Source organism: Columba livia, chromosome 2, assembly GCF_036013475.1.
Source record: "Columba livia isolate bColLiv1 breed racing homer chromosome 2, bColLiv1.pat.W.v2, whole genome shotgun sequence".
NCBI lineage: Eukaryota > Metazoa > Chordata > Aves > Columbiformes > Columbidae > Columba > Columba livia.
The window spans coordinates 98,305,697-98,331,020 of record NC_088603.1 but is presented as its reverse complement, the minus strand read 5'-3'; the positions used below and the strand labels follow the sequence as shown (position 1 = coordinate 98,331,020).

The window sequence follows — 25,324 nt, the reverse complement described above, 5'->3', positions numbered from 1 at the left end:
ATTAAATATTAATTTAGGCCACGTATTTTATAACGAAAGGCTTACAATTTCCAAAACTAGCATTAATTTTTGTAAGTAAAGCCTTCTTAAGTATTATTTAGGATAACAATATATATATATATTTAGTTCATAAGATATATTTATATTTTAAAGTTTACTAGAGAATTAATAAGCAGTTTTTTCAGATAAGTAAATGCTGTGGCACAGCTGAAGCATTTGATAACTGCTAAAGCCAGTTCTTATAAGGATGATATTATACATGAACCAGTATTCTGGAAAAAAGCAAATACGTCGACTGTCTTTAAAGGAGGAGGAGAAGGAACATCTTGGTGGAGGAGTAATGATAGATGAGTGGGCTTAATTACAATTCCTGGATGAATACTACAAGAAATAATTGTCTATAAGCATCTGGAAGTTAACAAGGAGATGAGTGTCAGTCAATGTATAATTGTTAGGAGCAAAACTTGTCAAACAAATCTAATTTATTTGTAGAGTGGACAACAAACTTTGTGGATAGAGGAAAAACAGTAGTTGCCATATATCTTGATAGACTTTTGACACTGTATCTCATAGTACTATCAGAAAACGAGTCCTAGATTGCTGGTGTGTAAAATGCAGGCAGAAAAGTGGAATGCATAGACAGCAGTAACTTATAACTAGAATTTTGTACCTGGTTTTGGCTGAAGAAACAAAAAGACAAATTTGAGAGAGCATAGAAGAATGAGGAACTATGCAGGAAGGAAGATGCACAAGAAAGGATTCAACAAACTAGGCTTATTTGGCTTGAAGGAGAGGAAAAACTGAAGAGAAGATGTGATAAGTTTTTTAAAAAATAAGGGTTGCTCTCAAGAGGAAGAAAATTATGTGTTCTCTGTATCTGTGAATATGATGAGAAGTCATTGGTGTACACACAAGAAAGATTAAACTTAAATACTAAAACAGAATCACCAGAAACAAAGATTTCCTAGAGAGGCTCCTGAGTCTCCAGCCTTGAGCATCTTTAAAGACAAGTCAGACAGATGTTTTTCAAGATTGGCATGGGTAATGATCCTGTCTTGTGACAGGCAAATGGCTTTGGAGAGTCTCTTGAGATGTCTTCTAACTCCCAGGGAATTCATGATGCCATTAACATTTCATTTGTTGTAGGTGAAGAGAGAGTTTTTGAAGTCAGTATACCTAGTGCAGAAAAATATTTATTCTCCAGCTCTCTATATTTGAGAATTTGTTTCCCTTCACCAAAAATACCTTACAAGTGCAACAGTTTCAGAGTATTTATAGTGGTTTTGTTTGTCAAGTATTATTACTAACAACTTACACCTCATAACCTGTGTGGAGCAGCCATTATATGACATTGTTTATTGCTGTCAAGAAGACTGTCATTTCTGAGAGGGCTGCTCTTTGAGTTTTTTGGTGTGTTGTTGGAATCCTTTTATGTGTGGACAATCTTGGTGCCCAACATGAAGTAAAAGGCATTTCCAGAGCTGTTCCGTTGGAGTCTTTCTCTTGCAATTTGAACTCTGGTCGTTATAAGCACTGATCATTATAAGCATGCCTATAAATATTCATACATTAGTCCTACAAAGAAGGCTTGAATAGGAAGCAAAATATTAAATTGTTACCTTGTCTCACAGAATTCCTTAATTTTTAGAATTTGACAAATTTGAGGAAGAGTTAATGCATTTTTTCATGTATTTCAGGAAGCCAGAAGATTTCAGAACATTGATAAATCATGGCAGAGAATTATGCATAGAGCCCATGAAGCATCAAACATCGTGCAGTGCTGTGTTGGAGATGAGACTTTGGCACAGCTATTACCACATTTGCTGGAACAATTGGAAATCTGTCAGAAATCACTGACTGGGTATTTGGAAAAAAAACGGTTACTATTTCCAAGATTTTTTTTTGTATCTGACCCTGCTCTTCTGGAAATCCTTGGTCAAGCATCTGATTCCCACACTATTCAGGTACAAGTACTAAGGCAATAATGTTCTTCTAGTCAATAAGAGTGAGGACCATGGATTATTTCATTGTTTAGTTGAGAAAATTTCTTACACTGATGGAAAGATTTACAGAATCTTCTAATACAGGATTTAAAGGCAAAGTAAGAATGTGATATCAGATCAGTTTATGGAGCTTTCTTTTTTTCTGATTCTATTGTAGGCACATTTATTAAGTTTGTTTGACAATGTTAACCGAGTGGGATTTCATGAAAAAAACTACGACCAGATTTTATTCTTTGAATCTCAAGAAGGAGAACAGGTCAATATTATTGAACCCATTTTAGCTCAGGTAATGGAAGTATATATTGCAGTTTTTCATGACTTGATTTAAAGTAGATTTATGTTTTAGAAACAAACAGTATTGCATTATGCTATTATTTGACTAGCAGAATGAAAACCTTCCAATGTGAACAGCAAGAGCAAAGGCCAGAAAGGACAAGACATTTGTGTTATTCTGTAACAATTACTTTACCTGTTTTTTCAGCAGTACTGATGTGAAGTGCCAAATCCATCTCATGTCTCTAGAAGGGCAGTGGAACAGAAGGAGGAGAGGAATCTTTTAAAGATTAGAGAATAACAAAGAGGGAAACGGAAGTATGAAGGACTGGGAAAAAAGTTGTGTAGGGCTTTTACTCCTTGTGACTTATTCATAAACTAATCCTCTAAAAGTATTTTCTTGTTTATTTAAGGGCAATGTGGAATTCTGGTTGGGTCAGCTGCTGAATGGGATCAGGAAAACAATCCACACCATCATTAGGCAGGCATCAATGGCCATTAGCGATGCAGGATTTAAGCTGTATGACTTTCAGGCAATGTTTCCTGCACAAATAGGACTTCTGGGAATTCAAATGATCTGGACCAGAGATGCAGAGAATGCACTGAACAGTACCAAAACAGACAAAAAGGTAGCATTTAATGAATCTTTGGGGATTAATTAAAAGCATTGTTTGGAACAGTGCATATTGTGGAAAGTTAAAAGTAACATGTAGGAAAAAATGTGCTGTGTACCAGGAACATACTAGTTAAGTACCAGAATAACAAATAAATTAACAGGAAAACAGAATAATAAAGAATGTGTTAAGAGGTCACACCTTCTCACCATCCCCCAGCATGTGCTTTAGAATTGTTCCTGACTTGCCGTTTTCTGTATTGTTCTGTCAGTGCAGCCATCTTGGGATGGGACAATTTGTCAGTTTTGGAATACAGGCAATCTTATCCTATTACTTACCCCATAACAAATTTGAAAAGAAATAAGAGCTCCCCAAATTTGGTAAATAACTGTGCTTCATGGGTTTTGGTCCACTATAACAGAATCTATTAGATTCTTCAGCTGGTGAGCTCTTTTTTGCAGGGAAAGGAAAGAACAGAAGCCATTTGAGGAGTTTCTGGTTTAATCTCAAACAGATAGAGAAGATACCGTTAACACCAAGGTGTTATTCCGAACAGTGAATCTATGAAGGAGGAAGGAGAGGATGTGAATTAAAGAGCTGCAAATTACTATTAATCAAGAATATACAGTGAGATTGGATGAAGAACTAGTAACACTGTCCTACCATAAAAATAAATGCAGGGGAACAGTACCATGCTCTACTTTGATACTGAATGAAAACAAAGACTCTAGACTACAGAGAAGGCCACTTAGTGCTACATTTTCTGCATTTAACAAAGTTTTAAAAAGGCACGGACCTACTTGTGGTCCTCTCCAGTTCATATACTGACTAGACTCAAGACTCTTTTGCATTAACTGCAAAACAGCTTCTGTTTGCTTAGAATGAACTCCGTGTGTTTGGGGGGCAGGGAGGTTGTTTAGTTCTCCGTTAGTTTTGCAGTGTTTTCAGCATTTTTTTTTCTCGGCAAACAGTGTGAGTTTTAGGCTTTGCATATATTTACAGAAAGCTGGTGTGATTGTTCTCTCACACATTTGGAGCAGGAATATATATGAGCTGCCCTTTCTGAAATCTCAGTGCTTTATAATGTGCTGTGTACCAGGAACATCACCAGCAGAGGCTGAAGCTGTTTACCTAAGTTAATGTTATATAGTCTTTATTGTATTTTGTGGAATTTTGTAACAGAATCTGGTGCCATGAAAGAAATTATTATTTTAGCCTTGGCATCTAAAATACAATACGTCTTCCTCCTCCTCTGGTTGGAGGGTGTGATAGATCTCCAGGTTCCTATTCCCCCTGACAAGCAGATACTGTTTGGGCTGATGTAAAATACCCAAAATCAGAGACTAATGGTTCTGAAAATATACAGAGATGCAATCAGCTGAAGATGTAATGTAGAGTAGAAGGAGCAACAGCCTTGTAATAAAACCTTATTATGTGATCTGCTCATCTAGATATAACCATATTATAGTTCGTTGGGCTAAGAATGGAGACATGGAGGGCAGTCTGCAAATCCATATTTAGGATTCCAAGCCTAATAAATACAAAGCAGGTCTTAGATGCCAGGGGCCCATAAGTTTGCAGGTGCTTTTTATTTTTTATTCTAAACATTGGAAGAACAAATGATGTTTGCATTAATATGGCTGTTCTTGCTATGTGGAAAAGGTAATGCACACAACAAATCAGAAGTTTTTGGAACTTTTAAATGATTTGATTGACATGACAACACACAATCTGACAAGAATGGAGCGCACAAAATACGAAACTTTAATCACCATTCATGTGCACCAGAAGGATATCTTTGATGATTTGGTGAGTTTTGAAGACCTTTAATGTACTTTCTATAGGGAGGTTTTTGCACATATAAAAAAATTATAAACAAATCTTACAATCAGTTCTCTCTGAGCAGCTATGACATTACTGCTGTGATATAGCATATCAGATTTAGTTGTATTCATATAGATGTCGTGCAGAGAGAAGGGTAATTTATATATAGGTATGTCAATAGATACAGACTTCAGTTTTTAAAAATGATTGGTACCCATCATGCACCACTGTGAGCAAAAGAGTTTAACTTTTAACATTAAATTATTATCTTAAATCGAAAATTTAATACTTGAAATGTAAAAGGAAAAAAGTCACTTGAGTATTGCTATCAATCATATGTATGATTTCCAGCCAAGCCTATATGTTGATTTAAGGTAATGATTATTCAAAGCTTAAAGCGGTAAGGTTCTATATATTTGAAAACGGTACCAACAATAACCAGAACAAATATTTTAATTTCTTTTTGTAATTGAGTTGCATCAGACTTACTTTAGATAAGTATATTGAATACATGAAAGTATAATAATAAAAAAGGAAGTAAAATAACTTTCAAAAGGCTTGCATGATGCAAACATCAATAAAACAATATTGCATAGTTTAATTTATGCATATATGTTAGAAAGGTAAAAATTAAATGCATGTGTAAAGAAAGACAGAAAATCCTAAAGAAAAAAGTGAAAGTTAGAAAAAAATAGCCAGCTTCTAAGATAGGCATGGGGTTTTATCCTCCACCTGTCATTTTTAATTTTTTTCCACAATTATTTTCTTAATTGGACATTTCATTATGAATTAATTTAATGTCATATTAATAATAACATTAAATCACAGAAAATTGGTTACATGTAAAGGGCCTGTATGTGAAATAAAGGGGGGGACAAGTCCAAAACTGGGAAAGGATTCCTAATTGTTACATGTAATACTATCCTTTTCTTTCAAAACGTTATATCCCCTGCTAAACTCATCCTTTTGTGGTTCAGAAATAGTAGAGGGAAGTGGCTGAAGAATCCAGAACCTCTTCTTTACCTTGCAGCGTGTCTGCAAAGCTGATAACCAGAACTACATATTCTGTAAGAGGCCAGTGGTTTTGAGATCAAGTGTCAAATAATAATGAATCAAGATCTATTAACGTGCTGCAAATTTGTATGGGGCAAGTTCATACTGAAAAATACACCCCAAATAAACAAGCACATACACACGTATTCAATATATTCAAGCATTGTCCTTGATTTAGTATTTCTGTGAGTAATGGCACCAGATATCATGCAGTACACTGTACATAATATATAATAATATATAAAATAGATCATAATATATAAAATATAGAATTATATATATTATATATATGTAATACATATAACCTGTATTGTTATTTAGTTTTTTATGAAGTTTTCCTTCACTGTTCTTCAATATCTTTGTAAGACAAAATTCATCATCTCTGTACACAATTCAGAGAAAATCAAAGTGGTCAAAAGGTTCAGAGCATGTCATAGACAGGTTTTAAAAGATAATTCTGGATGTCTTGGCTCCTGACAGGTTCTGTGCTTGTTCTTCCTGCTCTTGCATTTATGCATAGTGGATTTTTTTTTCTGTATGGAATTTCAGATTAATTTGTTATACTGTTTCATTTCTGAATTAATGATTTTTCTTTTCCCTTATAGGTTCGTATGAACATTAAATCTCCGTCTGATTTTGAATGGCAAAAACAGTCTCGATTTTATTTTCTTGAAGACTTGGATAAATGCATTATCCAAATCACTGATGTAGAGTTCACCTACTGCAATGAATACTTAGGCTGTACAGACAGGCTTGTTATAACTCCCTTAACTGACAGGTAGTTATAAAAAGAATGCAGTGCATAGCACTGGAGCTAAGACTTAATTCCTTTGACTTAATTCCGTTAGCTTTCATGAGTCAGGATTCTCACTTTGTTTGCACTCTAGTGCTGCAGTATTGATGGTGAACAGCAGAGGCCAGTGCTTATATATTCAGCTGGCAAAAGCAGGCACCCTTAGGAGGGGTCTCAAATTTCTCTGAGTATTTGCTTGAGCGATGGTGCAGTGGTAGGCATTGAAAGGCTTATTTGTGCTAGAGGTAAATAGAGCTTAACATCATACTCTTCACCAGCCTAAACAGAGTGGATCTAAAAACAATATATTGCTGCTTTCAGTAAGCTAGCAGTTGCATGAGAATTTGGGGCTATGGCAAATGAATCATTTGAAGTCACCCTAGAGGAAGAAGCAGTAACTCAGGACATAGCATTGAATAACTAGGGCCAATGTGGTTTTAAGCCTTGCCTATGGAGAATTACAGGACTACAAACAGAGAAAAAGCTCAGAGGGCAAAATGTAAGGAGAACTTTTTATTGCTGGAGTGTTAGTACGAACTCCACTAAGTGCTTGGTAGTGCTTCAGCTAGGCAAGAGGCGAATGTATTTGCTTTGCCAGAGCTTGTTCTTTTAAGCGTGGCTAGGAGTGTCAAAATACTGTGCATGTTCAATCGTTTGGTGTGTGAAGGATGACTGCTGGCCACTGAATTAATTTTGGAATTGTCTTTGCACTCTCTGTGCTACTAGATTTTATTTGCTAGTGAAGTTTCAGGCTTTTGCCAATTTCTGAACCAAAATTATGCCCAGTGAGCTGCTTAAGAGAACCAAAACCCTGTGGTTTTGGTACCCTTGGGTACCTGGATATTGATATGTAACACACATCTGCCGAATTCTGTGTTATGTACCCTACTATTCCTATGCTTTATAGAGACTGCAGCAGTAACCATGCAGTTGGTTAGTGGGTGTGGCAGTACTAACACGCAGACAGTATTTTTGTCCACCAGGACAGACAGTATCAAGAAAATGCCATTCCAAATTTGTTCACAGGATTAAAATGCAACCTAATTGCTTAGGGATTGATTCAAGGTGCTATGCTACTTAATATTGAAAACTAGTGCAGGGTGACAGTATTGAAGAGAAGGAGTCTTTTGAATGAGTTTAAACTATAGTAACAACAGCAAAAAAGAACAGGGGCATCTGTCTTTGGGCAAATGTAGAAGATTCAAACAGAGCTGCAGGGATTGGTGGCTATCCACTGTCGTATACTGAAAGAGTATTTGAAGCAGAGATGTTTTTCTAGTGTTGGCATGGGAAACTTATGTACCTAAGCAGTGTTGTGTAAGAACAGATTTTATTCCCCTTATAGGCTTTTTCCATTTTAATATTTTTAATATTGCTATATGGAATTCTGTGAGCTTCTCACAAATGTCAGGTGATGATATATTTGCTTTCCATTAATCAACTTGAAGTCAAATGCTGTTTGGCTAATGATTTTGTGTTCTGAAAGATTCTCAAAGCACATGGTAAAATACACACTGGCAGTAGTACGTTACAGCAAGATAATGGGACTGGAATTGAGTGCTCCTAAACATCATGTCAGACACAGGCCATGTCACATGTATATAATTTGTCCTTACCTCATTTTCAGTAGCGGAATTGCTAGGAGTGGTATTTTTACTGTGTTAACTGAGTGCCTGTTAACTGATAACTGAGTAATAAGGTGCTAAAGCATTATTATTGCTATTATATTAGAACAAGTATTATTTTATAGGAAGTGATACTAGCTGGTATCATTTGGGTCTTTTCAGTGCCCATTTTATCTCCCCAGATAGATCATAAAGCTGTTGAGTTTCACAGTATTAAAACGGGCTTACTGGGGTTTTGGAGCATTGTAGGATAGAACAACAGTCTTCCTACACCCTTCAGTAGTCTCCACACCATCTGGGGAGGCTGAGACTTAAACCTGTAGATGTCAGCGTAGGTTGGAGGCTGAAGCAGAAGGTGATCCTAGGATTCATGGATTCCTCCCCTTCTTCATTTACCATTGTTGGGTTGTTAAGCCTGGAGGAAAGGAGGCTGAGGGGAGACCTTATCGCTGTCTACAACTACCTGGAAGGATCTTGTAGTGAGGTAGGTGTTGGTCTCTTCTCCCTAGCAACAAGTGACAGGACAAGAGGAAATGGACTCAAGTTGCATCAGGGGAGGTTTAGATTGGATATTGGGAAAAAATTCTTCACAGAAAGGTTGTCAGGCATTGGAACAGGCTGCCCAGGGAAGTGGTGGAGTCACCATCCCTGGAGGGGTTTAAAAGGCGTTTAGATGAGGTTCTTAGGGACATAGTTTAGTGGTGGACTTGGCAGTGCTAGGTTAATGGTTGGACCTGATGATTTCACGGGTCTTTTCTAACCAAAATGATTCTATGATGTGTGATTCCATTAATCTTCCCTCTTGTTCATTCTCCTTCTGGAACTCAAACCCTCATGTGATTGGCAGCACTGCTTTGGTTTGACATGCTGGTAGGGAATCGGCAAGAACAGAAGCTGCTTCCAGCCTCTGTGCCTTCCTATTGCCAGACCAGAGAGCCCATCTTGTGTGTTCTGGGGAGAGAGTAGGAGGATGGGAAAACAGGGAAAAACCTCTTCGGTCTGGGTGTTGCAGTATAAGACTTCAGTCATGGAGGGGAGGGCATGTGATTAGAGTGAGAAAATGGTGGTACTGCTAGAGTTGGCCCGTGGGTTTCCTGGGCTGTTGCACTCATTGCGGTCCTGGACATGCTTTTCTGTAGGTGCAGCAAAGGTGGTAGCTGGTAACTCAGCTCCACAGTGTGTAAAGGAGGTGAGTGAGGACTTACCACATGGAAGCACAACCCTTTCTGCCCTCTTCCTGAGCTCTGTATAATGCGACTGCTGTGGTTACATTAATGGGCTTCAAGTAATTAAGAATAGAAATAGATTAATAAAATTATTTGTTCTATCTCTAGGTGTTACATCACTCTGGCACAGGCCCTGGGCATGAGTATGGGTGGTGCCCCAGCAGGACCTGCAGGCACAGGGAAGACAGAGACAACTAAAGACATGGGCAAATGCCTGGGCAAGTACGTTGTTGTTTTCAATTGTTCAGACCAAATGGATTATAGAGGGCTTGGCCGTATCTATAAAGGTAAGCAATAATCTAGTTTGTTCATTTTAGTAAGAAATAATCTAGTTTGTTAATTTTAGAGTCATAAGTATTTGTAGGTGCTCATCAGCTTTTCCCGATATTTGATTTTTTTTTCCTTTCCTTTTTCTTCCTGCATGCTTTCAGGCTTTTTTTTTGGTTTTGTTTTTTGATGTTCTTGGAAGGTGTTTCCTATTTATGTCTTCTTTTCCTTTTCCTTTTTAATCCTTTCTACTGATTTTCTTTATGCCTTTATCCCACCCATGCCAAAGGGAGAAGATATTTAGCTCTCCCTTGCCATTTTTGTAACAAGCAAGACAAACAAATAAAAACTCAATGATGTTGTGCAAGGAGGGAAACATGCAAAGTGGTGTCGTGTCTTATTTTGAACTCTAGAATTTTTTCGGAAATGAGATATTGGTCAAACTCTGATAACTTCTCATGATAAGCGGAGCTTTGAAGTCAGATTTGCAAACAGTTATCAGGTGATCCAATATCTGTGGACTCCATTATGTCTGTTTTCTTGTACATAGCTACTACTGGTTATATGGATGGGCTGACCACAGAATGCCACCATTTCTGTGAGTGGTGGACTCTTAAATCTAACACAAGGTATCATAAGCATAATTTTCACAATTGTGATATCTCCTGAATGTTAAAACATAACTGGGAGATCATTTTTGGTTTTAATTCAGAAGCCTGCAGAGCTGGCCAAGATTTTAACAGAAGTAGCTTTTGTCTTTGGGTTCTTGTTTAAGAGATTAAGAGCATCCAATTAAGCTTTTCTAATGGAGATAGAAAGTCTGAAAGGTATGTGAAGTTTGAATTAATGTGATTTTGTATTTAATTGTGAAAAGATCTTCCGTGTTTCAGTCTTATCTCTTCTGTGGTCATACTGGGTTTGCCTGGCACTGAATTAGATCAAGACCAATAGTACTCATTTGGGAAGAACTGAGTTAAGAGCAATACTTGTACTGACTTCACTGGACTACTGTTCTTCCTCCTAATCCTTTTGTTCTTTTACAGACATTTTTAGGCCTCATTAACTTGTTAACTTCCTTCAATTGCCATATCAAAAAGAGGGAAATGAGAAGAAGTAGAGAAGAGAAAGAAGGGAAAAAATGATTTAAACAGTTTGACAAGTTTTCCTAATCATGACTCAGAAGTTTTTTAGCTGTCTGTGCATTCTGCAGAATGCCCTGCTTCTCACTAATCAAACTCATTAGGTCCAGTTATAGGAATGGGAATATAGATAAGGAACATTTCTATTCTTGCTTCCGTTGCCTCAGCCAGCGTCCATCCCCTGTTCCTCTAAGCCATGACAGAAGAGATATACTAGATATACTGAGCTTTGAAAAGGCACTGATGTCCCTGAATTTCTATCTCTGCCTCTCTCTGGGGCATCCCCATGTCTGTTGCCTTCTCTTCTACTGGGGATTTCTCTAGCTGTGGCTGCAGTGAGGGGCCAGCCTGGAGCAAGCAGGATAGCTGGAGGAAACAGTCAAGGAGGCACTGCTATGAAAAGAGGAGATGTAGTGCTTGCTGTAGCCCTGTCATTTTCATACCAGGAATCTGAGGTAGTGCAGTAAATATAGAAGCAGTGAGTGGTAGAGCTGGTGACCATCCTTAGCTCTTGTGAGAGTTTAATCCCCAGTCTTGAACTGGTCCCATTAAGAGGCCACTCTTGTAGCTAGAAGTTCTGCTAATGCCACAAGAATGGAAAGTTTGATCACAGTCTTCATTTAAGGCACTCTCGAGGGCAGAGAGGCCCTGCAGAAGGATCTAGACAAATTAGAGAACTGGACAATCACCAACCACATAAAATTTAACAAGGACAAGTGCCAGATTTTGCACCTGGGAAACAGCAACCTTGGCTGTACATGCAGATATTCAGAAAAGGTTCTTCCCCCAGAGGGTGGTGGAGCACTGGAACAGGCTCCCCAGGGAGGTGTCACGGCCCCAAGCCTGACAGTGTTCAAGAAGAAACTGGACAACGCCCTCAGACACATGGTGTGAACTGTGGGGTTGTCACATGCAGGGACAGGACAGGAGTGGGACCCAGGGATCCTTGTGTGTCACTTCCAACTCAGGACATTCTATGATTCTATGAAGGTGTTAGGCAGCCTTTTAGCTAGTCTTTTAGCTTTAGCTTTGATCTTTTTAGGGGAATGCAGGCATTCACTACCTTGGAGAAGGCTGAAACTGAATCAGTGCTCCTATGAGCAGTGAGAGCAGAAGACAGGTTTCATAGTATCTCGTTACATTATGCTGGGATGTGGTTAAACTTTCATAGAAGCTAATGACTTCTGTACTGAATATATTGTGTTATTGCAGCCCTTACCTGAGGTAAATACTGTGTTTATAACCAAGGCCAGATCTTCACATGTCAAGAGGGAAGATAGTGATCAGGAGCTGGTGGCTGGGAGGTATGGAAAGCTGCTCATTGATATAATACCAAACAAACAGAGGAATGTTTCTAAGTTAGAAACTGAACTGGCTGTATATGTGAATACCTTCAGTCAAGGTCACAAGTTTCTCAAAGCACCTCTTGTAACTCCTAGATATTTGGGCCAACATGTAGTTTGCGTATCTTTTATTGTGTGTGCAGACTTTCAGTGTCTCAAGTTTATTTTACTCATCGGTAATAAACAGAAGAGAGTTGGGGCCAGGTTGCTGTCCAAGCATGAATATGCTCATAATGCCAAGCACAGTCATCTACAGGGTCTCTGTTGTACCTGCAGTCACCAGTTCAGAGGGGGGAAGCTTTTCCTTGGAGTGGGTTTGTCTTTGATCTCACAAAGCTGTTGCCTTTTTCCTCTCTGCTCCTTCTGTGATAACATTTGTGGTTCTTTATGTTACCACCTTTTTTCCTGACTTCTTGGTGATTTAACTTTTTTGTCTTAAACTGTTTGTGACTTTTGTCAGTTCAGACATCTAGCCTTTGTATCCTTGCTTTGTTTCTGCCTTCTTATCCTGAGGTCTTTGGTAACTTACTCTTTCTTGTTTCAGATGGAATTATAAACACAGCTTGGCATTTCCTTCTTTTAGTAAAGTTGGGCACAATTTGTGTGTCTAAGAACATCAGCTGAATTTTAGGGTTCAGCTTTCTATGTTGTTTTTTCTATAAGCTGACCATTTTCTGTAGAGTATTGTCATCAAATGCAACAAAAGCTAAGTAATACTGTATAATGTGTCCTTGTTATCTGGCTATCTCATTTAATGGCGTGCTGGTGTTCACTATGAGTTAGAAAAAATGCTTATAGAACTCAAAAAATTGCTGCTCAGGTGACCGTGACGCCTGTGACTGCTTTCCTCAGCCAATTTTCTAGTGGGATGGTGGCTTACTTCTCAGAGAATTTCCCTGGGAATTAGATAATAGATCCAACTGAATAGGTCCTGAATAGGGTGATTTTTTTTTTCAGCATTCATCAGACTGTTGTGTGTCTGGGAGGAAAAGTAAGATGCTGTTCTTACAAAACTTATTGATTCTTTCATTTGTGAAGGTCACCAGTTGCTTTAGACTTATTTTCACAACTTGGAAGGCCCTGGCTTGGAATCATGATTTTTATGTTGAAAAGTAAGATATTTGCTGTTTCTTGAAGAGTGGATATACTGAAGTTGAGGAAGGAAATGAGCTCTTTTCAGTTTAATAGGAGGAGCAAAGTGAGTTTAGAGAGAGATTCTTTGATTTGTATGAGATCTTTAATGAAAAGTGTAGTACTTCACAGCTGTAGAAGCGCTTTCATGCAGACTGATAAGAAAGTTCTCATGAAACTTACTACCTATTTTAGTGCACACATTGAGAAATTCTTCAGAATTCCACATGTTCATGATGAGCTTTGTACTCCATCACCAGTGTTTCTTCTTCCAGACTTTTCACTTAATTTGGTGTTGTGGGTCAACTTATCAGATAATAGCAGTGTGGAGAAAAAGAGGGTGTAGAGGTGGTGTTGTCATGTCTACAGCCATGTTTCCAGATTTTTTCTCCAAGGAAAATAAGTTCCATCTTCACAATAAATAAACAGAAAAAATATTAATAATATAATTACTAATACAATATAATTAGTAATATAATGCAATGTAATATCAAAACCAATATCTTGTATACAATAAAATTATAATTTTAGGTTCTCTTGGTTGGCTCAGAGCTGAGGTTCTGTCTCCCTGTTTGCCTGTCTTCCTGTCTCCTTTGTTTTCCTGACTCCAGCTGTTCACAGGCAGATGGTCTAATCAAGATGCCCCAGGCCCAGACTTTCACCTTGGATAGTTTTGTTTTTGAAATTTGAACCAAAATGTAGATTCAAATGTAACTGGTCATCTGAATTGGACCAGAGGTAACCCATGAAAGTGCAGGGGTGCAAGTGAGAAGCTGAATTTTCAAGTTTTCTATTATATCAAATTCAGTGTTAAAATTGCCCAGAAATAGGTAATAAGGGGTACTTCATCACTGTTACTGAAAAGTGTTGTGAACACTCTTTAGGAAATGTTTTGTCTGTGTTTGTCTGCAGATGAGTATAAACATTTTATTTGCTTTGATTCAGTTTTCTATTGTTATAGTCAAACAACTCCAGTCTTACCCGAGGTACCTTTTTGCAATTTGATATTCAGTGCAATATTTAATGTAAGATTTGATATTTATCTTAATTGAGAAGGTGAATAAATGGGTATGGAACTCTGTAAGTACTTTCAAGACCAAAAAGTACCTTCTAGCTTACCTCTCCTGGGCTGCACTTTGGCTAGACAAAGTTCTGTTTTAGTGAAATTTGCTTTGAATTATGTCACAGTAGTTCTACCCCTGTGTAAAATCTTAAGAGATGTGTCATTTCAGTACGACAATTTTGCAAGAAATGGTTTTATTCAAAGCTGTGGGATATTGACCTTGCCTGAAAGTCAGGTTTCCTGACACCATGCAGCAGGTGGCATTACACAACAAGTGATTTTTTTTTTCTTTCCCAAGGAAAACTGTTTGTTTAGAACTGAACCTCACAATTTAATTTCAAAACTCTTTAGTATACAGGTAGTGAGTGTAAGAGACTATTATACGGAACTAAGTCTCTTTATAAAAGAATATCCAGCTTTAGGGCTTTTTCTTGTTGCATCCCAAAGAGTAGTAGATACTGATGTTTAAAAACAAAGTAGAAACCCCCCTTTTTTTTTAAGGATGGATTCTAGTGGTCATTTAACAAATGTAACAAAAAGTGGCCAAATGCTTTTGAAAAATCTCTGCAAGAATTTTTCATCTGGAAACAGCAAGAATGGGGTAGCTCCACAAGGGAAGACAAGCCAGGACCCGGGGGGGGCACCCCACAGGCAGAGGCAGGGACTTTAGTTACCAGGGCACAGTCCCACAGTGCCTGAGCAGGGCAGGTTGGTGACAGCTTCTTCCATCAGCTGTCCAGGGACCATCAGACAACGTGAAATAATAAGCTGGGTCCAGCGTCCATCTAGGAAGTTCAGACAGGATCAGCAGGAGGCAGAGCTGGAGGTAAAACTGTGGATAATTCTGGGGTCCTGCAGGAATTTCAGTCAGAAAGTGGGGATAACAGGTAAGGGTGGTCAGGGCAATTAAGACCTGTTGATTGTAAAGCAGTGGAACAGGCTGTCCAGGGGAGTGCTGGAGTCACCATCCCTGGAGGTGTTTGAAAGGTGTTTAGACAAGGTTCTTAGGGACATGGTTTAGTGCTGGAGTTAGGTTATGGCTGAACTTGATGATCTTTAGGGTCAGTTCCAACAGGAATGATTCTATGATTCTATGGTGCATCCGATGCCCTGATATTCTTAATACAAGAGGGAGAACTTTAGTTAAAGGACTTTCTGCCACACTAGTGAAGTCAGGGAACATTCTTCATTTGTTTTTAAAGACAGTATGATTCAGTCTTTCATATTTAAATTTGGTACCTATCGATAGAATTACATGAATCTTTTCTTCATTATGGCATTGTTGTATTTGTATATATTCCATTTGATTTAAAATTTTGTCATTAAGACCATGTGACATTTTATTATCTTTTCTTTTGGAGCATGTTTTTTGTTGTAATTTCACATAAATCATTTAGAAGCAATTTAGAAGCAAAAATTACTATACATATTTCTTCATAGAAAGGGTTGTAAAGCAGTGGAACAGGCTGCCCAGGGAGGTGATGGAGTCACCATCCCTGGAGGTGTTTAAAAGACGTGTAGATGAGGCTTGTAGGGACATGGTTTAGTGCTAGATTTAGGTTATGGTTGGACTAGATGATCTTAAGGGTCTCTTCCAACCAAAATGATTCTATGATCGTTCTATGATTCTGTCATATGCAATAGAACTGAATTTCATGGGAGATCTATAGTATTGCCCTGGTTGAATCAAATCTTCAGGAGCCAATTTTGGCTGTACTACCACTAATTTTGATCTGGTCTGACTCCACTAATTTTGTTGAAGAGTTGTGGGGGACTACGGTGGGTCTGTGGATTCCCTGATGGAGGACATGGGAAAAGAAATTATCCTTGAAGATATGAAGGCCTACCTGTGAGAAAGATGGGAGTAAAGGAGTATCTGGAGATGTTAAGGATGTACCTGTGAGAGAGAAGGGACTAAAAGAGTAACACTGATGACAGTAAAATTAGCCAATGAGATGTTACTGCTGTAACTTGTAACCAATAGTGAAGAGACACATGAATTGGTAAAACTGTATAAAAATGCACTTGTGGCAATAAATGGCATCTACTACTTTCATCCTGGAAGAACTTGGTCTATGTCGTTTGTCCGTCTCAACCACGACAAAGAGTTCTTTCAAAATTACATGGGTGAAAAAGATGAATCAATGAAACAATATAAAATAAGTGGTTAATGGAAATGAAAAAAAAAAATAATGTAAGGGGATTTTTTTGTTTTGTTTTGTTTTATTTTTTTCTGTCAGCAAAAACTGACAAGTATTGATTTCGCTATGATAGTTGATCACAGTAGAAGATGGGTGAGAGTAGAATAGAGACAGAGAAGAAATGTAAAAGGGACCTCAAGAGGTTTGGAGTGTGATGCGAGTTCCTTAAAGAGCAAGAGAAGATCAGACAAGGAACAGTAGAGGGAAGGGAAGAAGGATAATATGAGCAGAACAGGCCAGAGCAAAGACAAGAGAAGACAAAACAAAACGAAGTAATAAGTGTATAGCATTTTTATTGATTTTTGAGTATGTTCTCTTTCATTAGCTTAAGTGTCTTAAGGAATTAACATTACGCATAAAACACCCCTTGATTTATTTTACTGGTGCTATAGGCATTCTGATATAAAGTATGGAGATTCAGGGGAGCGTTGGGTATAGTCGTTCAACATTGCAAACACACAAATGCCTTTTTTTGACTTGTGCCCTATTTCTGCATTTAGCACTACCTTCAAATGGCTTAAGCCAAACTGAGCTCTGCCAGTCCTGGGAAGTGAACTGAACCCCTCTGAGCACTTACATGTAGCACCAGTTAAAGTACGGATGCAGGTCCTTGCTGGACCCAGGCAATAGGAAATACTAGTGCAGAGTGGGCTTTGGGAAGGGAGGAGATGGCACCCATGAAGTTCCCATGTAGAGCTGCTGGCCTTCGTCTCTTGTGAAATGGAGGTGGAATAGCAGGGGGTTGTGCAGCTTTCCCATGGCTGCTCTGGGAAGCAGACCACTCTCCTATTTCAATCCTGTTAACATGACACAGAAGAAGGAGTACTTGACTCTCCTAAAAGACATTCATTTTGTGATATTTATGGTTACTAACGTCTGTCTAGAAATCCATGGCCTGTTCCAAATAACAGTTGTAAGTATGACATCAGATTCCTCTCCCTTGAACACCAGGCTGCTCTTCTCCAACAATTTCTGACATATGAATTAGTTGTTTTAAAATGCTATCATGTTTCTGTCACAAATATAGTGATTTCTGAATTTGATTCTGTGCTTTTCATTTAGGTAGGTGTCTCTCAAGCTCATCTTCATCATCATCATCAATTTCATCCCCTGAGTTTATGCGTTTCCACGCTATATTTATGTTTATGCTGCTAGGTGGTATATGCGGTATTATTAAACATCGTCTGCCTTATAGTTGCTGTAAAACTGTAGAATTGTTTGTAAAGAAGTTTGTATATCTTTCTTCCAAGAGGTTAATTTGAGTTTTTACTTCTCATTTTACTTTCTGTTCATACTCTCTGTTCTCCTCATGTTACATTAAACTGTATAGAACATGCTATATTTTATATATACATATAATAGATATATAAATTCTTGTTTGATATTATTACCAAAAATGTTTTTTTTTTTTTCTTTTCTTTAGGTTTAGCCCAGTCAGGTGCATGGGGTTGTTTTGATGAATTTAACCGGATTGAACTTCCAGTTTTATCAGTAGCTGCTCAGCAGATATATATTGTACTTCAGTGTAAGAAAAATAAGAAACCTCAGTTCATTTTCACTGATGGTGATGTTGTTGACATGGACAGAGAATTTGGTATATTTCTGACTATGGTATGTATGTGAATATGTGTAAATGACATCGTTATGGAAAATCTTTCCTATTTCATTTCCTATTGAAATTTCCTTGTTGAAATCATTGGAACTGTCTGTTAGAAAATAGAAACTACAATTTGAACAATGATTTGGTCAAGTAATAATGATGATATTTTCTCTTGCCTATATTTCTAACTGGAACTTAGGACTTGAGGTATGCAATTATCATTAACCATATATTTTAAGGGCCTTTTTAGTTGAATATTTGACAGATTGAGACTGAACCCAACCATCCCATATTTTCTGAAAGCCTGTCAAAATACAACAGAAATAACTGTCCACTGCAAGGACTATTGTTGGTCTGGTTGGCATTTCACCACCAGTGAAGAACCTTTGACCACAATCCTTCTACATGACAGCATGGGGGAAACCACCCTCACTCTGGTTCACTGGCCTCCTGAAGATTAATCTTTGGTGCCAGAGAGCTGCTTCTAGCAGTGCAGGAGGCAAAGAAACAGGAAAGTGTAAGAATATTTTGAGAGCCTCTTTGTGTCTCCCCCTCCTTAGCTGTAGGCTACATACCCATCACTCAAAATGGAAGCATTTGTCTTTATTTTAAGGGTTCCCACCTTTGAAAAGGTGTTAATGTTATCACTTTATTTTGGAAAAAGGGAACAAATTAGTGACATACAAAGACCAGTGGGAGGGCAGGTTGGAAGCAGCTGGAAGAATTTAAGAAGTTATCACTGTGCAGCCAGCAACCACTGTTCTCACAACTGAGCCATGAAGTATCACTTGAATGACTCAGGGAAAGGTCAGATCCATCAATTTAAATTATATTCAATAATGGCTTGCACTGCTTGACTCACTTTGCGCTGGAATGGTCTGGGAATTCTCACAAGGGACAGGAACCTCCAGCACTGGAAGACTATCAAGACAGTGAGAAACTACCCATTTAGAGCAGCTCCAACAAGATCTGTAAATGATTGTCTGTCTATGTCTGTCTTGGGCATTTCTGAATGACACGTGTGATACCACATAACTCATAAATTGCAGTATGTAGACAATTGCGTAGTGATGTGTTAATTGTGCTCCTGTGTTTGCCAAATAATTATCAGAAAAGATAAACCTTCACATCCTGCTTTCATTACATAAGATTGTATTTTATAGTATTTTATTTATATTTTGCATTTTTCAGAACCCTGGCTATGCAGGACGACAGGAACTTCCAGAGAATCTGAAGATACAGTTTCGCACAGTTGCTATGATGGTGCCTGACCGCAGTATTATTATGCGAGTCAAGCTGGCAAGTGCTGGTTTCCGAGACAACCAAGTCCTTAGTCGAAAATTCTATACACTCTACAAACTCTGTGAAGAGCAGTTATCTAAACAGGTAAAATAAATAGTTGTCCAACTGTAAGCTGTCACTAGAAGGGTATGTAGAGAATATACTTTCATAGAATATGTTATTATTTTTACACTCGTGAACCTATTCATTTTGTAGGGTTTTCAGTTTCAAGTTCTAGAAACAGTCTGAAATCCTAATGTTGTTTTTGTTTTTCATACTAATTTGTGTAGTAAAGGAAGTTTGACTTGTAATTTTAAACAGAGTGCGGTTATTGGAGAAGTTACGAGGAACGGTTTATGTTGCTCTGCTGAACTTTGTAGAGGACACATTTTTCAGTCTCCTCGCTTATGGAGGCTACATCTGTTGGAGGGGCAGTGTAAGAATTGTAAATAGCTGAAGAGTGCCTAGAAGGCACTGTCTTGCTGAGAGCTACCAGAAATGTGCTATTCTGTTTGGTAGAAAGAAAGAATAAAGCTGCTTTTAAGAACAGAACTAGGTGTTGCCTTTTGAATACCCTGTGCTGGCTGACCACTAAAGAGTCTCAAAGAGAAATCATATGAATGGTAGGTAAATTGCAGATCAAATACCTGCTTTGGTTGGCTCCTAATCTGGGTATTTTGACTGCATTCTCCATTATATTATTTCAGTTCTACATCAAACGTTTATCAGTGACTAAGTTGACATCCATGTAGAAATCTTGTGTACTACACCAGAATGACACAATGGTATATCATATTGCCCTCTTATTTCAGAGGTAAAATAAAAAAGTACAGATTTGGATTTCCTCTTCCGTTCTCCATACATCCATAATTTCACTCTCAATATATACAACCTATCTGGATTCCCATTGTAATTTATCTCAGGTTTGGTTTTCTGGGAGAGTTTTACTCATCAGCTTTATGTTGTAGCCCGGCTTCTAAGGGTCATGTTTGCTACTGGCTTCCTTGTAATATTGCCCAGGGTGTCTTCATTAGCCTTCAAATTAGTTTTTAGGCAATCTGAATCACCCTATATTGACCTAGCATCACTAGTATTAGTCCATTTGTTTCTGTCCAACTTACTCTCTCAGTCCTGTCATCTGCCTGTGTTTTAAAGTTACCAGGTTTATAAGTTGCATTTGTAGGAGGATCATTTTCCAGGAGCTCTCTCTTAAGTGGGATTTGTGGAGATTGTTTAGTAAAATTTGTGTATGCACAGTTCTAGGAGTTAACAGCATAGCTTGCCTCCAGAGTATTGAATATGGGTCTCTCTTTCTTTCCTCAGGCTTGACCTCAGTAGGATAAATTTTCTCATTGCCTCAGTTTGGGAGGTCATTTTTGTCCCTGACACGGTCCATTCCTTCACTGTGGAAGAGACATTTAAGCAGGCATCAGAAGTTCGACCATCTACCTCTGCAAAATTGCTTTCATTGTTTTGTGTTTGTCACGGGCATTGGAACTGTTTCTCTTCTGAACAGAGTACTTAAAAATAGCACACACACCCAAAGAAAACTTAACTGTGTACAAAACTATTTTCACTATCTTAATGGTGTAAAATGTTTTGTACATTACTGTTGCTGCATCTGCAGCTATGTGTAGTTTGATCATTTCTGAAGCAGGAACTGCCCTGTAGTCTCTGAGACACCAAGATTCTGCACTCAGCATGTTAATCAATGTATTGAAGCATATAAGTAGCACTTATTAGTTGGCCTAGGGTTCATAGGAACTGCCTGAAGGACTCTGTGGAGCTGACTGAAATTGTCATCTGGAAAACTCCTCTACCAATTAGTCAAATACTTTTCCTAAAAAGGAAGGTAGCTCAATCACCTTGTCTCAGGTCAGTCCTTTGTCTCTATGCTGATGCTACCAAGGGAGTTCCTTGCTATTAATTAATGGAAATTAATGACCAAGTGCTCTGGGTACAGCCCTCACACCCAACTGCATCACAATTATATATTTGAATTTTATGCTTATATCTCACTTATAACTTAAATTCCATTTTTCTTACTATACAAGCCATGATGTCTGTGGAAAAGAGTCTTCATGTGTATTTATAATTTCTTCAAGACCTTCTAACCTTTCTCCAGTATCCATCAGAGGAGGCTGCTATGCTGATCCTTGCACCTAGCAGTTTGTATTGTGGATCAAGCTTCTATACCCTGTAATATGAGCCAAGAAGCACAGCTTTCTGCAAACCCATGGTAATATGCTAGTTTGTCCTGCCTGTGCTGCCTCTCAGCAGCATTTTAGACAGTCTGCTCTTGTTTAAGTCCCTTATATACAGTTATATAATCAGAGAGGAGCTAAGTTTGGGAGAGAACCCTGGATGTCAACAAGTCCCATACCTGTGCTGAAAGTGGATGCAAATAGAGCAGGTGGCTCAGCACCTTGTCTGGGTGAGCTTTGCACAGCCTCTCCAGTCAAGCTGTTGAAGTGTCTGAGCACCTGTCACCATTTTTTCTGTGAGGATATTATTTGAGACAGTGTTGAAATCTCCTGAGATGCCTCTACCGTGCTGTGTTGTCCTTCCATCGGGTATTGGGGAGTATGAATTCCCCAGTGAGGACCAGGGCTTGCAAAGATGAGACTAATTCCAGTTGTCAGAAGAAAGTTTCATCGGCATCTTCCGTATCGGAAAGCTTGCAGCAGACATCTGCCATAATGTTGATCGCCCCTAAACCAAATGCTCTCAACTGGCTCATCAGCCATCCTAAGGCAAAATATTCCCACTCGCTTTACTTTAAAGGGCAACTCCCCATGTGGTCCTCCTGGGTTGTCCTTCCTGAAGAACCTGTATCCATCCATGGAAACCCTCCAGACTTATAAGCTTTCCCACCACATTTCTGTCATCCCAGTTACGTGGTAGGCCTGTAACTGCACATAGAGTTCTGTTTTTTCCAGTTTTGTTCCCATGCTGCGTGCATTAGTGAACAGGGACTTCAAACTGGCACCTACTTGTACTGGTTACTCAAGAAAAATGTAAGAACTTCTGCCATGATGCTGTCCTCTTGGCCCTTTCTTACCTGCATGCAGACACACTTGAGATGGGCCACTTTCCTCCCTGTTCTGTCATTCTTGAGGTCTCTCCTGTCTACATCAGACTGCATATTTTGCTTTTCAGTTGGGCCCACCATTTCCTCACTTGAATGTGAGTTGTTAATCTTCCTCCTCCATCATTCATACCTGTAAAGGGATATTTTGAAAGACTTGCTAAAGTTCCTTGTGAAGGTTGTTGTAGGTTGGGAAATACATCTGATGTGATATGTGATTATATGTAGAGAGAATTCTAAATAATTCATCTGCTTAGACAGGGGAGGCCAATGAATTGGAGATATTTCTAAAAGTACAATGGGACACAAATTGCTTCTGTCTAGCCAGAAAACTAGAACTATAAAGTACAGACAGACTTTCTTAGAGGCATATTAATTTGTCTTTCCCAGTGGAAGTTCTTATTTATTTAAATTTTTAATGGTAAATTTAAAATTTGAAGTAAGTACTGCTGGGTATCCAGGCAGTTGGCTGGAAAGAATAGGGTCACATAAATCAGTGCAATAGGAAATGGCAGAACAGTGCCTGTTTTTGGCAAATCCAATATACGTCAACAGGAGAAAATAAAAACAAACAAGCATTCGCCAGCCAAACTTACCTCCCACAAAATTTAAAATTAATTTGCTAGAAGGGATACATTAAGTCCTCCAGACATTTTACACACACAAACGCAGACTCTGTAGAAAGAAGAACTCTGACTCACAAATAGCCAAAGGCGCCTTGAGTCGCTATCATCTCCTTCAGTAAACATACAAAAGTAAAAGAATAGTCCTTAGCAAATGCATGAAGTCCAAGGTGTCCACAGGCCTGTGAAACAGTTGTTCTGACAGAGGCCCCCAAGCTGGATTATTTGCCTTTGTTGTAGGACTCCTAGCTAAACTTCACTGCTGCCTACTACCACAGAACCTCGCCAAGATTAGGGAAAACCACAGAAACTGAAAAGAAGAACCTAAAAAAGCTTGAAAGCAAATGAGGCCATAATCCCTTTTTGAGGATTATATGTTTAAGGTGTTTTCATATGGAGAAAACCACTGATACTCCTTTTTTCTTTTCCTTACAACAGCAAACTATATTTCTAGTGTTTAGATTTTTATTTGCAGATTTTTAATTCTTCCCTACACAAACATCAACTATTCCACTGCAGTCCATTTTGCCCAAGTGAAATCTTTTGCCTGCTGTTAAAAGATGTAGCAAAGAAATATCTTATAATCCACATTTGCCAGTAAATTCTAGCTTTTCTGTACTATTCCTGAAAGGCAAAGCAGTTGTAAATCTAGCAGACTGATAAAGGAAAATAAATGATGGTCACTTTGAACCACCCGTCATGTAGGTCAGTTGAAATCCACCAGAAAAAACTGTCTTTAAAAGTCATTTTAGCCAATTTTATTTTTTCTAATAGGTATGACAGTATTTCTTCAAATTTAACAAAGCTTTCACTTTTGTAGAATATTTTCACTTGTCTTTATTTTTTTTGTATAATACATAGATAATTTATTGAATTTCTCTTGTTGATTCTGAACTCTAATTGTGATCTAGTTCACCAGCTTGGTATCATCTGCAAACCTCATCAAAAAGTTATTTCTTGCTAAAAATTAAGAGTTGTACTCAATGTATTGTTCCAATTTGTCAGGCTGGGAAAGAGGGATGGGGACTTGGGGGGAGGTGGTGGTTTAATTTTGTTTCTGTTTCCCACCATCCAAATATATTCTAATTTGCCATAAATTAAATTTATTTTCCCAAAGTCAAGTCTGGTTTGCCTGTGATGGCAATTGGTGATTCCTCTGTCCTTATACCAACCTTTCTTTTTGTCTTCTCTTTTCCATCTGTCCTGTTGAGCAGTGGGAGTGAGAGAGTGGCTGGGTGGGCATCTAGAAGCTGGCTGAGGTCAATGCGCAACAGATAGTACGAAAAGAGTCTATGCACTTGGTCTCAAAAACATTCCCAATCAATCAGAGGGAGCAGATATTGTTCAAATAGAAGAATGTATTTTTTTTATCTCCTATGTCTGCCTTTACAACTTATAATCTTTTTCCAAACAGCCAGCAGTAGTGGAGACTTCATAGTTTAAAACCTTTACCCTGATAGCTTTTGTTCTAGGAATTGCATCAATGGTCAAAGAGGAAACACCTTACAGAACACTTGCATATATTTTCAAATCTATGTTAACTAAGAGAGAATTGTATGTTCAGGCACAAGTGCTGAAATTAACTGAATATGTCTGTATGACTCTGCAAATATGCATCTGTGCCCGTAGTGAAAGGGAAGGTATTCCAGCCCTTACCGGCCTAAGTCCAAAGCTGCTTAGATACAGCTCTAGGATGCACATGGCTGTTGGAAGTACATCCTTCTGCTCTGAACCAAGTTGTTATGAGACCATCCACAGAGCAGGGAGCCATTAAGTACAGGATAGAATAAGCTTACATATTGTATCTGAATATTTTCAGTATGTTTCTTTATATCAACAAGAGATTCACCCCTTTAGTCATGAATCCCAGTACCATTTATCAAGATAGCAACAGTCCTTGTGTGAGCAGAAAACAGAAGCAGGTCTGAAGATGTATGCTTTGCTGTTCATGCATCTGGCAAATTATGAATTTAGAAAAATGGTAGAAGATGCAGCTCTGTTACAGATGACTTATAAAAGTGATAGTCTACCACCAATAGGGATGCTTGGCAGGTATGGACATAGAACACTGGAAAACGTCTTCAGGGTATGGTAGCAACAGTACTGGAAATGTAGTTGAAAAGAAGACCTGTGAATTTAATCGTATTTAGAAGTTCAATAGCATATTCATTTATTTA

General features: G+C 38.3%; 1 protein-coding gene across 4 annotated transcripts in view; it reads left to right on the top strand.

Annotated features, from left to right (window-relative positions):
* The window catches only part of LOC102096498 (dynein axonemal heavy chain 5-like), a 170,061-nt gene that overhangs the window by 48,575 nt on the left and 96,162 nt on the right, over positions 1-25,324 (top strand). For all 4 annotated transcript variants that reach the window (XM_065052935.1, XM_021295674.2, XM_065052934.1 and 1 more), the window contains exons 37-44: positions 1,698-1,964; positions 2,161-2,289; positions 2,690-2,905; positions 4,553-4,699; positions 6,373-6,545; positions 9,520-9,698; positions 17,979-18,166; positions 19,347-19,541. In XM_065052935.1, coding sequence (XP_064909007.1) covers positions 1,698-1,964; positions 2,161-2,289; positions 2,690-2,905; positions 4,553-4,699; positions 6,373-6,545; positions 9,520-9,698; positions 17,979-18,166; positions 19,347-19,541 — 1,494 coding nt within the window. The remainder of the gene's footprint in view (positions 1-1,697; positions 1,965-2,160; positions 2,290-2,689; positions 2,906-4,552; positions 4,700-6,372; positions 6,546-9,519; positions 9,699-17,978; positions 18,167-19,346; positions 19,542-25,324) is intronic.